This window comes from Rhamphochromis sp. 'chilingali', assembly GCF_963969265.1.
Source record: "Rhamphochromis sp. 'chilingali' genome assembly, chromosome: 13".
NCBI classification, from domain to species: domain Eukaryota; kingdom Metazoa; phylum Chordata; class Actinopteri; order Cichliformes; family Cichlidae; genus Rhamphochromis; species Rhamphochromis sp. 'chilingali'.
The window spans coordinates 7,439,559-7,459,305 of record NC_137940.1 but is presented as its reverse complement, the minus strand read 5'-3'; the positions used below and the strand labels follow the sequence as shown (position 1 = coordinate 7,459,305).

At 40.1% G+C, this 19,747-nt stretch overlaps 1 protein-coding gene across 8 annotated transcripts in view; it reads left to right on the top strand.

Moving 5' to 3' along the window:
* LOC308408987 (LIM and calponin homology domains-containing protein 1-like) overlaps window positions 1–19,747 on the top strand; it is an 83,953-nt gene that overhangs the window by 56,309 nt on the left and 7,897 nt on the right. For 2 of the 8 annotated variants that reach the window (XM_080901482.1, XM_080901488.1), the window contains 15 exons: window positions 1,973–2,231; window positions 3,478–3,750; window positions 4,890–4,952; window positions 6,131–6,517; window positions 9,981–10,107; window positions 10,366–10,523; window positions 10,976–11,462; window positions 13,103–13,432; window positions 13,763–13,871; window positions 13,986–14,077; window positions 14,459–14,564; window positions 15,163–15,237; window positions 16,703–16,731; window positions 18,997–19,089; window positions 19,273–19,440. In XM_080901482.1, the coding sequence (XP_080757608.1) occupies window positions 1,973–2,231; window positions 3,478–3,750; window positions 4,890–4,952; window positions 6,131–6,517; window positions 9,981–10,107; window positions 10,366–10,523; window positions 10,976–11,462; window positions 13,103–13,432; window positions 13,763–13,871; window positions 13,986–14,077; window positions 14,459–14,564; window positions 15,163–15,237; window positions 16,703–16,731; window positions 18,997–19,089; window positions 19,273–19,440 (2,756 nt within the window). The remainder of the gene's footprint in view (window positions 1–1,972; window positions 2,232–3,477; window positions 3,751–4,889; window positions 4,953–6,130; window positions 6,518–9,980; window positions 10,108–10,365; window positions 10,524–10,975; window positions 11,463–13,102; window positions 13,433–13,762; window positions 13,872–13,985; window positions 14,078–14,458; window positions 14,565–15,162; window positions 15,238–16,702; window positions 16,732–18,996; window positions 19,090–19,272; window positions 19,441–19,747) is intronic. The other 6 variants (XM_080901484.1, XM_080901483.1, XM_080901485.1 and 3 more) reach the window with 6 other exon arrangements.

Below are 19,747 nucleotides of genomic sequence, written 5' to 3'. Positions count from 1 at the left end.
ATAGTAGTACATTTGTGTTATTTCTTCCAGTTTTTCTTTTTGCATTGTACAGTTATAATAAATGCTACGTATTTGTAGTTAGCAACACATTGTTGAATTAATTATTTCTCACATTGTTCTTACATTTTGTCTTTTCATACTTGGTGTTTTGGACATTCGTTACAACTTTTCAGTTACTGCGATCATTATTGAACTACACTTTGTAACTTTTTCTTTCGTAATGCAGTATAACTAGATGATGATGATGACTATTGATGTCACTGTATTTTTCTAAAATCTTGGTACACTATGGACCTGACCCATGATACATTTTCTCTCAAGCTTCACTATTACCATGTGTGCAGAGGGAGCACATCATCCTGTAAAAAACATATGTTGTTCCTTAAAGATGGATCGACTTGGATGGCAGAGTCCCTCATGTTTCCATTGCATGGGTTAAGAGCCATAATTGAACCCTTCGTTGTTAGAAGTGCAGATTTCTCGAAGTCTTTTTTTGGACCTTGATCTGTCAATCTTTGAAACCACATAAAAAGCCTTTTGATAGAAAAAGAAGCTTTTCACAAGTTCAAATGTGACAGCTGCTTCCACGTGTATGTCCACAAAACTAAGGGAAGATTTTATGACTTAGATCTGGTTAAAATTCTTGGTTTGTACTCTGAATATATATACATTGAGTCATAAATTTATAGGTCATAGTCTGAGTACACATGCACTCAAAGGGAGGGGACAGTAGCACATGTGCTGAACATCTTTGAGAGGAATTTTTAGCGACCTTGAATAAAGCAAGGCTGCAGTTATCTGTTTGCTGCGGGTTTTAACATATCTAGGCTTTGGTTTGCAAAACATTGCCAAGTAATCGTGGATGTGACTGGTATATCTTCAGTAAATCACTGGAACTATAAACATGTGACCTGCTGAATGAGACTGAGTTTCATTTCTTTCTTCTATATGTTTTTAGAGGATCACAGTGGGCCATTGCACAGAGGAATTTAGGACCCCAAGTAGGGAAAGTCCTTAAGCAATAAACTTCTGCAAAGCCAGGTGTTACCACTGATATTACAAAGCTAACATTATGTTTAAAATCTGATTCACACAGGAAGAATTTACTCCGTGTCTAACTGCGTGCTAATATTTAGTCAGCACAAGCTGCACAATGCAAATTTAGTGATGATTTATGTCACCTGCTTTGTTTCATAAAAACGGGCTTGCATCTGATTTATGCTCTGTGGCAAGAATGCACAGTGGTCTAATAACACTATTAGACCACTGTAATTTTGTTATGCGTATATGAAGGTTTAAAGAAATAAATCTGGGCTTTCTGCCACGAGACTCCTCAATCAACAGTTTTTCCTCTGATCTTATTTTTGGGTTTAATCTCTTATGTCTCCCTCTTGTTCTCCCTCTGTCTCTCTCTTGCAATGACTCAGCAAGATACAGTTTTCTTGCTGTGTAGGATACTTAAAATGAAGTCGTTTTTTATCGTTTTTTGAACACATTGCGATTGAAAAGGGGCTTTAATATAACACATACTTGTGTTTACATGATTTGTCACAAGTGTAAATGGGCTGAGAACTGGGTGCTTTGTAGAGTATATCTGAGTTTCTGATTACTTCTATCACACTTTGAGTTTTGTTGTTTTTAGCTTATTTTTTCTTAGCATTGAGGTAAAGGAAATCAGTATTAGCAGGTAGCATTGTTCCTGCCATTTTGCTTAATTTCAGAACTTTTAATCAGTGTTTCTGTCATATCATATCAAGATGTACAGCATCATACCATGACCAATGCAAAAAAAGTGGTTATGTTTTTCTCATGCAAAATACTTTTTGAGAGACATCGCTGTGTAGTCTCTAAAGACACACAGTGCATATATAACATGTAGTATAGTCTGTTTCTTCCATATGGGTTAAAAAATACAATTTTGATGAAAAATGTGTCCTCTGGTGCCAGTGAACACTTCTGTTCGTCTCATTAGGCCGTGGCAGCGACTCGGAGTCTGACGGTGCTCCTCACCGGAAGATGCCAGACGTTCGTAAGGATGACATGTTGGCACGACGGACGTCTGTCAGCGAGCCACGAACCGCCGTACCCTTTAACCAGTACCTGCCCAACAAGAGCAACCAGAGTGGATATCTGCCAACGCCACTACGCAAAAAGAGCAACGACAAAGAGGAGGGAGGACGCAAGAGCTGGAGTACCGCCACTTCACCTGTAGGGGGTGACAGACCTCTTAGGTAGGTGTAACACTAGAGAGTGCTCTTGTGACTTGGCTATCAAAAAGGCATTTAGTTTAGCCTAACTGAAAATATCATATAATATTATATGTATGGAATACTAAAAGGTGTCTGTTGTTTGTGTGTCGATATATACAATTGTTGTTAAGTTGGGCACAATCCAAAATAAGAAACAAAGAAGTTTAATAGCTTAATGAACAGATTATCAGGGGTACATGTTACACCACTGTGGCTTGACACTGATTGGTGCAGATAAACCCTTTTAAAGCTTGTTTAAAAAGTTCTGGCTGAAAGCGCACAGTTCATGGTGCTGATGGAAGAAGTTTGACTGCCCAGAAATCCTGTTAATAAGCCTGAAGATGATGGCTGAGATTAGTAGATATGGATGTAGACCATGAAATAATTTAAAGTAATTACTTTAATACAGAACTGATAAAACAAATCAGCTGTTGGAGATTTTTCAATGTTTTAAAATGTTTTGTGTGTGAGTGATGTTTAGGGGGGGTTTGTTTGTTTGAGTTTTTTTTACAGTAATTGGCAAGATTAGGTGTTATGTCAAATTGCATATGTCTGTAATAAAACCTCTCAGCTTTTGATTATTTTTCTAGTATTGTACAGATGTGAGTGGCTAATAGAGGCCAGATGTGGGTTTTCATTGGCTCTAATTCTGACTGAAGCAAATGTCTGAAGCAGATTTAAAACAAAAGGTCTTTTTGAAATAGTCTGGCATGACACCATGCAAATTTCATCACAAGTTTCAGATTTCTGCTTGCTCAGCAGATTCCTTGATGTGCTTTGATTGTCTCTTGTAGCTTCCGATGTTGCTTGTTTGCTATTGACTAGATTGAGTTTGGTGTTTAGTACGGAGCCCCGCAGGGGACATGGGAGGAAAAAAAAATTAAGACGGACTTTTGCGAGATCTCGCAAAACAAACTCGGGATCTCGCAAAAGTTTTGCTACCCAATTGGTTATTTCCCTATTTTTTTCATCCATCAAAGCTCACATATTGATTTTGCATTTATTCTTTTCCTCTTTCCCTCCTTCTCCATCTCTTTACTTCACCTCTTATTATTTTATGTCATGGTGTGTCCTTCACTCGTTCTTTCCCCAACCCTCCCTACATCTGTTTGTGCTTCATGTCTTATGACCATCATGTTGTGATTATCCTCATGTGACTAATTTTACTCCCAATGTGATTACGTATTCCTGTCCTGTGTGTGTGTTGCATGAATGGGTGATGCCTCAGTCTAAATGAGGTCTGTAGCTTAGAAATCCCTCCTGGAGAATCCCCTAGTCCATCCCCCACCCTGCCCCTTAAACCCTGTACACAGATTCAAAAGGAGAACCACATTAAAAAGGACAAGCACGAAGGGAGGCAGTCTGCATCTCCGCCTTGCATTGAGATCCATACAGCAGGCAAAAGAAGGAGAAGTGAGCCTCTGCCCAGTAGTCTCCCCCAGCCCCAAGCAGAGCCCCCAAGAGAGACTGTAATTCATCTGATGGTCACCTCTGAGCAAAGGTTTTAACCTTCACTCATATTTTCTCAATACCAGATATCAACATCCCCATTCCTTTTTGTAATTACTATTTTTTATGTTTTTGTTTTTTTAATTTAACCCGTCAAGTTTATTTTTGTGCTTTTACACATTGTTTCTCTGATTTTTAAGCAAAAATTTATTTTATATGTGTAAAGTTTTTAGGTGGCTGCAGAGAGCTCTGTGCAGTGTCACAGCTAAGGTGGGGGGGAGGTCAGAAAAGTAAATAAAGTAAAATTACCACACCACTATCCATATCTGCTTTAAGCTAACAGCTCCAAGGTAAATGAAAAACTAATAGCATGTTGTTATTCTACACTCCAGTTTGATAATAATATATAAACAGTATTTGGAGTTGTTTGGGGTTAGAATAGGCATTTTGGGTAGTAGTGCAATAACGTTATGGATGGTATGGATTTTCTGACAGATTTGATAGAAATGTATACGTTTTCTGTAAAAATCTGACCATTTGATTGACAGTTATTCCTGCTATGTTTGGAAAATCAATCACCAAATGAGCAAAATTGAAATTGTTTTTTCAATACTGATGATTTTTCTTTTGGCTCTGCCTAAAACCTCCTGGTGAATGCCAACAATTGGTTTTTGCAGGAAGAAACTTTGCAAGTCCATGATAGAAGAGTTTAGTGCTCAGTGTGTAGAGATCTTTATTATTGTTGGTCATGAGTAGAGTCAGCAGTAATATTTCAGCTGAACTTTTGTTTTTTAAAAGGTTAACTTATTCTACATCAAGTGGTATTTTGCCGTGTTTCATGTGCAAGTTTTGATATATTTGACTCTAATCCTCTTGAATGCCACAGAAAACACTGAAAAATTGATCTTGCTTATTTCAGCTGTAGCGTACCTGTCCAAAACCAATGTTTGTGATAGTCACGATACTCAACAAACATCTCTAAGAACTGTTTTCTTCAAGACAGTTTCCATGGTAGAAAACTTTTCCAGCTGATGTTTAATTTTTCTTTTTGGCATTGCTTTTATCAGATCATCTTTTCCACTGCTCCTTTTATCCAGTCTTGGGTAACAGTAAGTTAGCAAGAGGGTCACATCTTATTTAAACCAGTTTCAGACTGTAATGCACTTGCAGCCTTTTGCTTATATATTTCAGAAAGTCTGTACGCAGCAGGACAGCCCAAAGTCTCAAATTATACATTTGGTGTCAGGAAACAAGGTGAGGATTATGAGCTGTCAAAGAACAATGCCATTGTATATTTTACAGCTCACACAAATCCAATGTGATTGCAGTGCTCCTTGAAAAATGTCAGTTTAGGTCTCTTATGTAATTTCGCAGTCCGGCCTTATCCGGTGTTATTTCCTAGTCAAACCGACGTTTCGTTCACAGTGCTGTTGGAGAGTCATGCCTCCAGTTTCCAGCATTGTCTTCTGGCACAGATGTTGTGACATTGATTGAATATTGAGAATGTTAAGGGAGTGAATCCTCAATAGAAATCGGATGGTTGTCCGAGACAAAGGGGATTTGTAGGATATTTTATATGGATTTCCCCATCTTGCATATTTCCTGAATAAAGCCAAGGCTAGAATTTTTTTTCAATTTCAGCTAATTGGTTTTTGCAATGTTGACACATCCTTTTTAAGAGCTTTTGCTGTTTCACTCAATTAGTTGAGTAGAGCAGATACCCAGTGCCATGTTTTTTTAGCTGTTTTTGTAGTTGCAGTAATGACCAAATCTGTTTGACATCTAAAGTATCAGAAATCTGTTGTTCTCTAGATTTTTTTCAATCAAACATAAATTTTGATCAAGTGAAAGGGAGAACAAAAGAACCAAGTGGTTGCTTTCCAGTTATATCACAATATATTTCTATCAAATCTGCAATCATATGCTAGGAGCAAAGCTGCATGCACAACTGAAACATGGACACACAGAAATATACACATATATGTATATATAATATGGATGCACACAAGAATGTACTGTATGTGTCCACACACAAACAAACATTCACAGAGAACATGAACATTCGACCCACCCTCAGGATGTAAGGAAATGAGGCCTTCTTCCTTCCCTGACCCTGAGCAGGCTGGGACTGAAGCCTGGCCTTTTCACTGCCGGCAGCTGGCCAGTCTCTCCCTCCCTACCATGTATTCTGGGAATTTACAGTCCAATAATAAGCCTCCCAGAAAGTAGCTGTTCATCACAGGATGACAAACAGCAGACTGTTTTGTGAATTTTGCTTTGACTTTGTCTGCTCTGAAGGAATTTGTGACCATGCGCTATTTTCATAGATTTATGTCTTTAAAAAAAACTAGGCTTCTCCAGAGGAATGCTGTCTTATGATGTAGGATAATAACCAGGCAGCAAAACGGTTTAGTTTGCTTTGCTTTCTGCAGTACTCCAGCTCGCTCGTGCTCAGAGGAATTCTTCCACCATTCGTCGACCCTAGCAGCAAATGCCACGGCCGCCTCCGTGTTTCAAACGAGCCCCATCAACACAGCTGGGAAGCATTCACCTGTGACACACCAGGAGGATGTCGCAATAAGGAAAGGAGTTCCTGGTTCTCTGGTAGCTGCAGATGCAAAAGGAGATGATAAACAGGCTTGTCAAATACCGACCTCACCCAAATGTATCGTCACCCTGAGTCCGTCTAGCTTCCTTCCTGTGCCCACTGCCATGGCAACCGCATCAACAGAAACGACTGATACGTGCCGGCAGAAGGGAAAGCCACAGACTGAAATGGATGAAGGCACGTCTTGGGTGGACAGCAGTCTTCCAGCAAAGTGAGCTCACTCCAACAGCTACACTGTTATTTAATGAAACTTTGCTGCATTAAGCTAAAACGGCTTAATTCACTTCAAAGTGAAGGGATCTTCTATTTCCATGATCCCTTTGAATTTTCTATATCAGCATGTGATCTTGACGTGAGACTGCAGTGCTTCTCTGTGGATGATGAATGTCACTATCTGAAGACTGCATGACCTTTTTTACCTGTTTTACATGAAGGCAAATTGATAGTGCCAGCTAAAATCTGTTGTTGAAAAGGGCTGCATGGAAAGTCTGAAAAGTTGACTTTTTCTCTTATCCTTGCTTTTTTGTGACTGATTAATTTGTGAAAGTAGAAACATTTGAGAATGTGCTTTTTGATTAACTGTGCATGACTTTAGTTGGCAGCTTTTGAGCTGTTCAGGGATTTCAAATTAGGAAACAACTTGCATTCTGAAGTAAATTTGATCCAGTTTGAACCAAAATCGATGAGTAATTCTTCAGTCTATATCTTTGAATCCAAATCTAGATTGGCAATCACACAGTGATAGTTCAAAGTGTGCCAATGAAATTCTATAGTAAAGCTGACTTTAAAGCATATTCCCAGCCACACATCTATCTACCCCAAAACATATGGCAAATAGATGTTTTACTAGGACATACCATATGACAAATACCATTTTTAGCAAACAATCTGCCTGGTCTTGATTTAGTCTTTTTTTTCCCATCTTGTGAGATTCAAACCACAGGCCACACTGTCTCTCACACCCCTCCAACATCACAGAGACAGCTTTGTACGAAGACCTTTGTGGTTAAGGCCAAACCTACAAGTGGTGGTCACAGACACAAAGACAGCTGCATCCTTGATGTTACCCTTGTGCTGTCTAATAAAACATGCATTTCCTTTTTTCTTTCTTTCTTTTTTCAATAGTTTAGTGTCAACTGCATTCTAAGATCATGGCCATATAATGTGTTTTTTAAAATTATTTTTATTTTATGCCAGCAGTGCTTTTAGTGCTGCAGTAAATTTGTGTTCTGGATAAGACTGCCCCCTTGTGTCTGGCTTGAGGTTTGTCATTTAACCTAGGAGCTAACACAACCAAAGATCACCACACATATTTGTTTCAAGCATTAGTAATTAAATTAAGCTGGTGCGTAGTCACAAACTAACTCATTATCAGCTGCAAACATGGCTTTTTAATATTTGCACGCGTGGATGAGATGTTTCTCTCTTCAGAGTGTTGTGTTCATTTGTGATTGTGTTTTCCCTCCATGCTTTCTGACTTCTGTAGATTCAGCCACACAGATTGTGTGTCAGATGATCCGCAGTAAGTTGTCTTTTTACCCCTCACAGGCTCAGCTGCCTGGCATTGCTCTGCAGTACAAAATAGAGCTGGCTCAATAAGTCATTAAATCATTTGTTCATTGTTGGAAATAGGTCAGGGAAGTGGGGAAATCTGCCAGAAATTGAAGGAATTTAGAAAAATGTCGCCACTGACAGCAATTTATATTTATAAAAGTTCTATTTTTTCCTTTATTAATTTCATATTGACAATCTTGTGTTGAAAAAAAATGCTGCATTATGCTGTCATTTAACCATAATATGCTCTTACCAGGGTATGGATCATGTGAAGTGGCCCATAGAACCTCAAACTTTACTGGAATTGATACCCTAATGTCATAAATCATTCCTTTAATTCATCTTTTGGGGCAATTTTGACATGACATGTTAAACACCACATAGTCTACAGAAATGTGGAATGGAACCAAAATGCTTTCTGCAATGACAGTAATTTATCTGATTTCTGTTTTCGTAGAGGTATTAGTGGGAATCAGTGCAGCCAGTCGGTGCTGATGTATGACAGCATTTGTTACAAGGCGATCTTATGTGACGACTTTTTTCTGCATGGAAAACATAAATGTCTCACAAATAAGCAGATTTTCCTGCTTGCAATTAAATGATTTGTGGTGGACATTTTTGGCTGTGTGCTTCAACAGTGTCAAACAGTGTCCCTGGCTCTTAGGCTTATCATGGAAAATATGGCTTCAATAAACCTAGTGCTTTTTTGCCTTTGCCTGGCAACAATCCATTCCTCTCAAATTTATTCAACGTGCCTGCTGCCAAGGATGTGGAGAGGACTTGCTAAACTCATCCTCAGTGCTTCTGCGAGCCAGCTGCATGTGTCATGTAAAGCAGCCATTTCTACCAGCCTGCCAACAACCAGTCCCTTTAATCCCATACACAACAGCTAAAAGTGCAGCATGATGACAGGGGATTGCTTAAGTGCAGTTGCCCCTTGGTGTGAAAATACTGTACTGCTGCAATGTTCTTTAATGCACACACTGCTCAGTGAGAACCAAAAAGCATTTGTGAGTGAGTACCATCTAAGTGCCACTCTTTTGTAACTTATGACTGTAAGCCAAGCGATACCTTTGAAAATTACCTGTTGCCAGCACATAAAAGTACTAAAAATAGACAGGTGCTATATTCACATAGTTAAGACAGTTGTCATTGCTCTTAGGCTTTCTAATTCTGTGATCAACATGCATTGTTGCTGCATGCCTCTAACAATAAAGCTGTACTTTCTGTCTCATCTGTAATGTAAAACTGTTTCGCCATTGCAGAACAAATGTAAAGAGAAATGTAAACTGCCTTTAATGAGTCAATGATTGTATGAAGATCATACTGATTGTTGCATCTGATGAACTCAGATTGAAACTGATATTAAATGTATTTAAATGTGTTTTGAAACATATCGAATCCATCCAAAGAGCAAAGACGCAGAAATCTTTGTTTGATCTTCCGAGGGAACAATGGGCTGGATAAAATCTTAGTTCTGCTTACTAAGCAAGCATGAAGTTTCCTTTAAAAACATGTTTCCATGGAACAATGATTTTATTTTTGGTATCTCTCTGAGACACTGGGACCAGTTTATTTACCTTTTCCTCATTATGATAAATTGACGTAGTTTTTGAACGATGTGGTTTGTTTGATACATTCTGTTTGGACTGTTCCATGGTATACATGGTAAAGCTAATTTTCTGTGTGTATTTGACATTAACCATTTCAGTGGCTCCAGTAGTATAGTGGATTACACACTCTCCTTATAAGCAAAGAAAAATCCCAGTTTTACAGGAAGAGGGAGAAATCCCTTTTGGGTTGCTTCAGGAAGGGCATCTGGTGTAAAAAGAAATCTGCCAGATCAAACATGTAGACCTACTTGCTATGGTGACATCTTATGATTAAGTGAGCAGTCAAAAGTAGCTTTTATTCAACATTAAACATGTTACTTCTTCAAAGTTGCATTGAAAGTATAGAATATGTTAAAGCAGTTTTTTTTTTTATATTGTGTTCCAGTGACAAAATGAAAACACCATTACAGTAGTAGTACATCATGTACTATAGAATCACTAGTAGTATAACTAATAAGCCCAGTTTGATTTAAATAATTACTGCTTGTTTTTTCCCCTTGCCTGCAGGAGTGTGAGTATGATCGACATGCGTGGTGAGGAAGAAGCCACGTTACAGCCGCACAGTCAGGTGCGTCATGAGCGGATGCATAACCAGTACAACAAAATGAAGGAAGAGGAGGACCACTGGCAGGATGTGAGTTTCTCAGACATTAGGTCGCTCACTCTGTATCTTTCGGTCTTTGTTTTATGGGACTGACATTTATTTGTATGCAGTTTGTTACATCTTTGCATTACTTTCATTATTCCTTTTTAACTGCTATGGTTTTACTGCCTGTGGCCTGTTATACAAGCGTCTTCTAAAGTCATTTTAGCTGTGCCCCAGTAAAATAACAGGGAGCTCAAAGTGCTGCTGAACCAGGACATACTTTGAATCTGTCTGTATGGGTGTCAGGACCTGGCCCGATGGAAAAGTCGGAGGAGGAGTATTTCCCAGGATCTGATCAAAAAGGAGGAGGAAAGGAAGATGATGGAGCGCCTGATGTCAGGAGACACTTATACCTCTCAGAGGAGAAGAAGCATCAAGACCTATAGGGAGATAGTAGAGGACAAGTAAGTTACATCCACGACAACCTACTGAGAACTGCTTTAATGAGTATACCACAGGAAAGCCAATAGCTCTTTGCTCAGTATGATATCAGAAGTAAAGAAAAACTGGGTCATTCTCAGAGAAGAGAATTATATGTCCTCTGTCATTGCTGTCAGCGGGCACAGAGGTGAATGCAGCTCCTCCTGGAGTTCACTTTAAATAGGTCTCCTTCAGAAATTAAAAGGAAGAGCAGATTGTGTGAGTGATTGTGAAATGACTAGAAGAAACTGATCTTTTGCAGTGAAGAAAAAAAAAAGGTCTCTTGAGTTTGACAGCAACCAATCAGCCTTTGGTAGCAATTACAACTGATTTCTGTATCTGTCTTTTTAGACAAAGCTTGGCTAAAGCAAGAGTAGGTTCAAATAATTGTTATATCAACTGCTTTACCTCTGCTATGCTTTCTCTTCTTTCTAAGGGAGCGTCGTGAGGAGGATCTACGGCAGGCATACAAGAAAGCCAAAACTCCTGAGGAGGCGACTGCCATTCTCCAACGTTACGCCCAGCGTTTCTCCATAAGCGAAACAGTCCTCGAACGCCTGCAGCTGCCAAAGTTGTTGGACCGCAGCATATCCGCTGACCCCTCCTTCCCCACCTCACCTTTCCCGCTCTCCCTCTCCCTGTCAGCCTCTCCCACGACACCAGACCCTTTCGATTCTGACTTCAATGGGCCCATGAGGTATCTGCGCCAGCAGTCTGCCCCGACTCCAAAGTTTACTTCTACATTTGAGGCGCGAATCGAGGAGTTTCCCAAAGAACCGTCCTCACACCAGCGGTCTCAGATACGCTCTCGCTCCTCTGAACCGCCATCAACCCGAGCCCTGTCACCCAAACCGGTGCCTTTGCTGATGCCCAAGCCTTATTTCCAGGCCCGACCTGCAGGAGGTGAAACTTGGAACAACAAGGTATGATTGACTCAGGCGAAGGAGGTCAGATATTGACTTACCTAGATATATCTGAATGTGAGAACACAGATGTCAGTATATTTTTTTCATTGCACCACAATTCACACGTGGAAACATTTAAGATTAAGGATTAAGGTGACAACAATTAAAATGTTCATAGTTGTCTACTCCAAATACTGAGTCCTGTTTTTAGCTGTTTTTGCACATGAACAATATCAGGAGGTTCAGTCCAAAACATTGGCAGATGTTACCCTCTCTCACACGTGGGACACAGCAGGAAATAATCCCATTCATGTGTGATCTGTTCTCACTATTAGATATACCCAGTTTGGTTTAGGCTAGGATGCTGCCTGGGTATAGAAGGAAGTGCATATGACTCCCACTTTCTTAGTGTCTGTTCATCGAACATGTACATGAACATATTGGACTATGACTATGCACTAAGCAGCTGACAATCCAGCTGCTTTCAACATTTGCACTGCCTGCAGGTATTGTCACAGGAAGCTTCAGGGCTGCTGTGGATATACAGTATGGTGCTTCTTGTTCAGGTTGTGTACACAGTGATTCTAAAGCTTTATTCCTATATACAAAAAAGAAGATAAGATCTTGTTAGTCTAACGGTGATAAAGGCCTTGACCATTTCAAATGTGGTTACTTGCAAGTGTCGGTTTCCCTCCTTGTGGGTAAATTCCTCTCCGGGTCTCTTGGCATTTACATTAGAATACCACAGAACTGCCATGGTGATGAGCTGGCTGGTTTGTAGGAAAATGTAAGACATCCCCTCCCTGAAGAAGCATGTAATGTTTCAATTTAGCTCGAAGTACTCTCAACGGGATCCATTTCCTTTTCTTCTAGAAAAAAATTACAAAATGGGAATTTTCATGATGAGATCTTATGTTTTGGTGTGGAAAAGAGGGAGGGTAAGATTATTATCAGACCAAATGGAACAAAGCACTCTTCTGGAATTCCTTGTCAGGAGTCTGAGCAAAGCCTGGGCTTCAATGGAGCCCTCTGTTCCCTATTGACTTAAGAAGTTGACAAGTAGGACCCTCTCAATGTGAAGTGGGCTCCCGACGGACAAAGAGAGCCCACACAGGCTGCAAGGAGAGGGATGAGAAGGTGGAGGCAGAGAGGGGGAGACTGAGCCTGCATTCACCCATCTTTACCACCGTGTCTTGAGTTACCGCTCACTAGGAGCTCTTCGCACATATATTAGTGCCTCTTGTTCATAGAGGGCAGTGTGGTCTTGTGAGCTGGATGAATAGCTAATTACTAACTGAGAAGAGAGGTTCATAATGACCACAAATGAGGCCACTGGGTTTTTTGGCGTGGTTTATTTTACATTTTTATTCGCAGTCAGTGTTGTTCAGGATTTCTATATTTATCCATGTAATGAATGAAGAATAAATTGGACAATAAGCACCTTCTTATCTAGAAATGAGTGGTTCAATACTGTAATCTTACCTTGAAATTGCATATGTTATGATTTAGAGCAAAATAAATAAAATTGAATGGTATAGCCATATCGTTCAGCTTGCTTTCTTAACATTAATGCATGTTGAAGCCATTTATTGAAAAGCGAAGGGTATAAACACTACACACAGAAAATTAAACATTAAACTTTTTCTCTTTTTACCTAGGTGGATGGTTTGCTGCGAGTAAATGGTGACGTTGGAAGTGACGATGTTCCCACCACACCTGAGAGTCAAGGGAGGGACTCGCCTCCCCATTTTCAGGCATCCCCTTCCCAAAGCAAAAACAGCACTGTAGATGGTGCTGTAGATGTTCCCTTGTCAGAAACCTCACTCCCTCACAGTACCCACACCTCTTCTAGGGAAGGAAGTCCAGTGTCAACAAAGGCAAAGGAGACACAAGATGTTACAGAGATAGCTTCTGAGGACACTCAGGAGGTCCAGGAGGAGAAAGTCACTGAGTCAACACCACCCAGCCGGCCCACCTCACTCCCATCAGTGAGAATTCCGATGTTTTATAGTTATTTACATTTTTTTGTCTTTTAAAGAAGCATGGTTAGTGGGTATTTTACTCCAAGCCCAGTTTTCTGGGTGCAGAGTATTTTGCCTCTCTCAATAATGCCGTATATTGAATACTTGCCCTGTATTCTGTTCCTTGCCATGCATTATATCATGCATCTTGCAATGATTTTGCCCAAATTTAGTTGAGATTGAACTCTTCAAGTCTGAAATATCATGTTTCGTTTGTACTTCTTACACAACATAGGCCCTTTGATCTGCAGAATTTAGTTTAGCATTCAGAAAGAAATCCATATGTGACCCCTACAGGAGCTGCAGAAGCCACAGGAAAGCTTTGGAAAGACTGGAAACCAGACAGCAGCTGCTTCAGAGGAAGAAAAGCCAAATGCTGTAGCTCATCAAAACCCACCTGCAGGTAGTAGTATGCTGACACCTTGTGGTTACTTTTAGAACAAACACGTGTTACTGAAGTTCATGCAACACTGTGCAACTATATTAGTAGATTTTAAACTTCTTGTATGTCTTTTTTCAGAAGCCAAACAAGAACAAGAAATGTCCAAACCATCTAGTGAAGACCTCTCTAATCTTGTCCAGTCTGGGGTTGATATACAGTCATATCAGCCAGTAGGTGATATCAAAACTCAAATTATGAGCCATCTGTCTAGTAGATGTCTAGTGGATAACATGCACTCATAACACAGTTCCACCCCCCAATCCAAGGACTTCCCTCTATACACAGACTACACAACTACCATCACCACGGTGCAATCCTTAATTTGTAAATTTATAACAATATTTATTTATTTATTTTTCCCGATTTGTATATTTGTACATTTTAAATTTTGAATACTGTTCGTATGTATATAGTGCTGCAGACCTGTGCACCTCACCCCCCTTTCTTTTCCTACATATCTGCACTGTGTAGGAGATGCTCTGTATCTCATTGTACATGTGTATACTGACAATAAAAGGTGTTCTATTCTATAATCTTAAATCTACCTGCAGGCCAATGATCCCTGCTCCCGGGAGCTCTTACAGAGGTCAGAGATGTCATCAAGCTCAGCTCCACCAGGATCATCTGGTTATCACCAGCAATGGGAAACAAAAGCAGGTATGTACATGTTTAACACCCAGACATCTGGCTTATTTACCATACTTATTGTTTTAGATGCTTGATCAGCAAATCCCTGTTAGTGCCTGTTTTTCTTTTTGCCTTCCAATATGTCACTTTGCTTTGCTGCTATGATTAAAGGGGCATTCAAAGGTTTGCGATCATGATGAGACTTGTTTTAGCAAAGCCTCGACTCACTTATCATATCGCTGTAGTATATCCCATTTTATTTCATAAGGGAGATGGACATGCAATCCAACAAAACATCAATCAAAAAATCTGCCTTGCTTTATTGTTTTTTTTTCTTATTTGTTTTTATTCATAATTTGTATAACCAAACTGGAATTAATTTTTATGTGGGGAAAAAGTGTTGCTCTTTAAGGGTTTTTTTTTAAAAAAAATTTATTTTAATTTTAGTTTTTTTTATACCAGTTTTCCAGTTTCCACTTACAGTATCACAGGAGGAATGCTGCAATCTGCACCCTCTCCACCTCCTGGTTTTGACATCTATCCCTTATTCTTTCCTCCTTTCTTTCCCTTTCTCCCCTAATTCCCTCTTTTCCTTCCACCTGCACATTTTTATTTTATTTCGCTATAGAGCTTGCAAACAGTGTCAGGTCTTCGTTGGCAACCAGCAGCCCTAAATTACGCTGGGAGTTCTTCGCTCCGCAAGGTAAACTCCCTCCACTCGTGGCGATCACATTTCCGCCCTTGAGTGCTGGTGCACAGGGCTTCCCTGCCGTTTCTCCAAGGGCTAGACCCCAGACCCATCTCTTGTTTATTCCTTCATTTCCAATGTTTTTGTGAATGAACAGTGACGTTTTCTGTGTTTTAAATGTGTTTTGAAGTTTCTCATTCTTGGTATTACTGGCTCATCAGTGTCTTGTTGTTGTAAAAGATGTTCTCATCATGTTTACAGAAGCTCTTAATGAGAAGAAGTGCCCTTTGACAATGTATTAAAAGAAGATTATACACATTTTTGACCTGCTTAACTTTTAGTTTCATGCTTGCCTCAGTGTGCTTCACATTATGGGGGCTTTTCCACCAAAAGCTCTAACATCTGGTGTGTATTAGAGCTCTATTAAAGTTGTGATCAGCATTAATCCGTACCCACTGCAGTGGGAAAGCCAGATGTTGGGTAGGGGAGAAATATATTCTCACAGAACTGTAGTTACAGCCTGTAACTAACAGAAATTTATTTAATTGTGTAAGGTTTATCTGTTGTTTTGATCATTCGAACATTTGACTGTTATTTATAAGTTGTTGTGGACTCCTTTTGCGTAGCAGTCTTTCTGCATGCAAGTGTGAATTTCAAAAAAATAATCTCCAAAAGTTGATTCTGTTCATCTGGACGTAGCGTTTTGTGGGAGAAACGTTTCGTCACTCATCCAAGTGACGTCTTCAGTCTCAGCTGACTGCAGGTTTCCCCAAATCTTATAAACAGTATATTTGCATAATGACTGAAACCAGCCCACTGAAGGAACAAAGGGCTGGGAGGTCAGTTCCTTCATCATAATTATGCAAATTCTCATGACCATTGATCAAAGACCGCCGATCAATGGCCATGAGTTCCATTCACAAAGAGTTGGGGAATGGCTGCAATCACAGCATTGTAAGATGCTGAAAGATGTACCCTTAGGCCCCCTCCTCGATTCAGAGGTTGTTCCCTTTTCACGTAAATGGTCTCCTTGACTCCACGCTCAAACCAGCGTTCCTCCCTGTCCAGGATGTGTACATCCTCATCCTTGAAAGAGTGTCCACTGGCCTGTAGGTGTAAATAGACTGCAGAGTCCTGGCCAGACGAGGTCAAAAAAGATAATGTTCAGCTGTTTTCCACACACTGGTTAAACCTACAAAACCTGACCTAGTAAGAGGCAAAGTTTCAATTTATATCAACATTTTTCTAACTAGAAAGACAAAATAAAACCTTTGAACCTTTGACAAATTATTAATTTACTGACTATGATTGTTGCTCTTGGTGGACTCAGCTCTGTCTTTGTTTTCTTTCATCCCCATTTTACTCCTCAGGAAATCAGCACTTGGCGTGTTGTCTTTTTCCTCAATATCCGAGTGACTTAGTTTGATCCCCTGTGTCCAAATATCTCATTTGCTTTAACCGCTGTTTCCTTTCTCTGTAGAAGAGGCGGAAAAGGATCACCGTGGAAATGTGAGTAAATTCACAAAAACCCTTTTTACTGCTTATCCCCTCCTGCAGTACCATGGGTACACCAGTAGTTTAGCTTAATGTTGTAAAAGTAAAATTATGCGGAAGGGAGGGAATACACAAAATACAACAGGTAAGAGTGAAAAAGGTGTTTTAGACTTTAACAGAAACGCAAAGCAAGAAAACCATTAATATGACTGCATGTGAATCTTTCAGTTTTATTATTCAGTGCTCACATACTGTCATATTTTAGGCGCCTCAGCTAATTATTATAGGACACACAACGCTGTTTATGTAGCATGCCAGATGATGATGCTGTAGTCGATGGCTGAGACTGCTTTTATTTTATTTTCATTTAAGCTCATCTCTCTCTTTCTCTGTCTCTTCTCTCCTTAGTAGGAGTCCTTTGGCTAGCATTGGAGTAGTGCTGTTGTGGTAGACCAACTATTTCTGTCTCCTCCCTTCTCTTCTTCTACTTTTTTTTGTGGTGGATGTGTGTGCACTTTGGTGTTGATCTGTGCGTGAATGGGTTGTGGTTGGATGTGAATGTGTGCATGGATATTTGTATATGGTGATATGTGTGTGTGGGTGTGTGTTGGGGTCTATCAGGTGTCAGTTCCGGTGTTACCCCAGGCCAAGCGGGGAGACCGCTGGTCTTGGGACCCGGATGAGGAGCGAAAGCGTCAGGAAAGGTGGCAGCAAGAGCAGGAGCGCATGCTGCAGGTACACAGTATACCTAAAAGAGTCAAGCATGGTGCATGAGGCTGCAAAGTTAGGGGTTAGCTTTCTTATAGAGAACAACATACCTACAGTGTGCTATAATGATATATTGTGTTTTAGCAGCACAAACCAGTTTTGTGGAAAGACATAACAGGTTGTGGTCAGTCTCGGCCCCTGAGGTTTTAATGACATTTAATTGTGAGACCTCAGACTCATTTCTACAAATGAGGTGATTTAACAAAAATAATAATAAATTGCAGCCGGTGTGGAAAGCAGGTGTTGTTACTGAATTTTGCTATTAAAGATTATTTCTAATATGATTTTCTGGAAAGCTTTTTTTTTTTTTGTAACTGGAACTAAACATGAATCCAGACCACACAGCTGCACAGTCACTGACTTGCTCCTCTTACAGTCGGATGTATTAACCACATTTCATTGCTGCTCGCAAAGCTTGCCTCCATATTTGTTTTGTATTGAACACATCCTCCTGTAAAGGCAAACTCACCCCCTTCCCCCTCAAGCTGCGTCTGTGCACACTTTAACCATTAGGTGGCGATTTTGTGCAGTGGAAGAACCTCTGTTTTGGTTTTATTCCCTCACTGTCTCCATCTCAAGCCACAGACAGAGGCAAGGACTCTGTCCAAAGCTGCTGCTGTTGCTGCTGCCCAAGTCACCCTCTCTCTCCTCAATTTATAACAGGTGCATCTCAAGTCCACACACTTGTCAACATTTAATGGAGTTGCAGTGTCTGTTATTTATCAAGCTCATCTACAGTGTTATCTTGAAAAAAGACGAAGCAGTGATGAAAGCAGATTTCCCTTCTTTCCAGTTGTTGCAGGATGGTTTGAGATGAGATGCGCTGAAATGGATGAATGTCTGGTGCATCAGTGTACTCATTACTTCCTTTTAGCCTCCCTGCGTCTGTGTTGTCTATGTGTTGTTTTTAAATGGCGCCTTCTTTTTGGGGTTCTTACACAAGTCTAAAAGGTTAAAAAGGTAATCTGAGAAAATATGTTTGTGTTTTTTCTGCTTTTATTGGATATAGGCAGTTATAAACCATACTCCAAACCAAAGAACATTTAAATGGAGTTTTGAAAATTGTGTACGAACCCACTGTTTGAGAGCTTCTGCATGATACGCTTTCTGCTTTTGTCTGCACTGCCTGCTTTTGGTCTCCTTTGTTTGCTTTTTGTTCCTAACAAGCAGATATAAAATCTGTTTTTAGGCATAGCAGTGGATAGGAAGCTAAATTTGCCTTCACATATGTCTGTACATCAAGTTTCACATAGTTAAAGTGCATAATGAGGGTATTCTGCATGGAAATGTTGTAGCGTGTGCCTGTTATTGCAGCTCTCTGTCTTCTTGGACCAAGTTAAAACATTATCACAAGCAGAGAATTTTTAGCATTTGGTTGGCCTTTTGAAAAGTCTCTCAGTACTCTGTTGATGTCGGATATGTCTGCGCATTGCCTTTGTTTTCCAACTGCAGACAGTTTAGTCTTCCTCTCTGCTGTGCTGCATGTCATGTGTTGTGTTGCCATGGTAACAGGAGAAGTACCAGCGTGAGCAGGAGAAACTGAAGGAGGAGTGGGAGAAAGCACAGAAGGAGGTGGCAGAGGAGGAAAGGAAGTACCACGAGGAGGTGTGTGGGTGTGTTTTTTGCTTGACAGCACCTGTGATGGGTTTTTCTGCTTAACAATATCAACTGAATTACATGTAATATGTGTGTGTGAATTTGAAGTTTAAACGTAGTATTTCAGCTAACCTTTGCCCAGCTGGCCACTAAATTATGGTTTAAAATTCATCTATGTTCATATTAAAACAGGAGCGTCGGATACTGGAGGAAACCGTGACGCCTCTGACGCCCCGCTCTTCCGCCCTGCCCTCCCCCAGTCGAGATGAACTCTCCTCTCTCCCAACTGATCCTCAGGACACTATCGTTCGTTCTCTTGCTGACTGGGAACGTAAACAGGAACTGCTGGAGAGGCAATCGGTGAATAGCGCATTGATCATAATATGAGCTGTGTACCGTCACACTGTATAAATTCACCCTCATATGAACAGTGGCCAGAACACCTGCATGTGACATGTTTTTTGTTTTGTTTTGTTAATAAAGTATTTTCGTTTGCTACCTCGTTTAGCTGAGTTCAAGTTAAAAAAAAAAGGTGCAATTTACAATATAGTGTATATATGAATATGTTTATGATGCTCCTTGATGCATGCACAAAATTACATTATTTAATTTGGTCTTGACAATATGTGGCTGTAAACAAGCCACAACCACATATAGAGCACTTCAT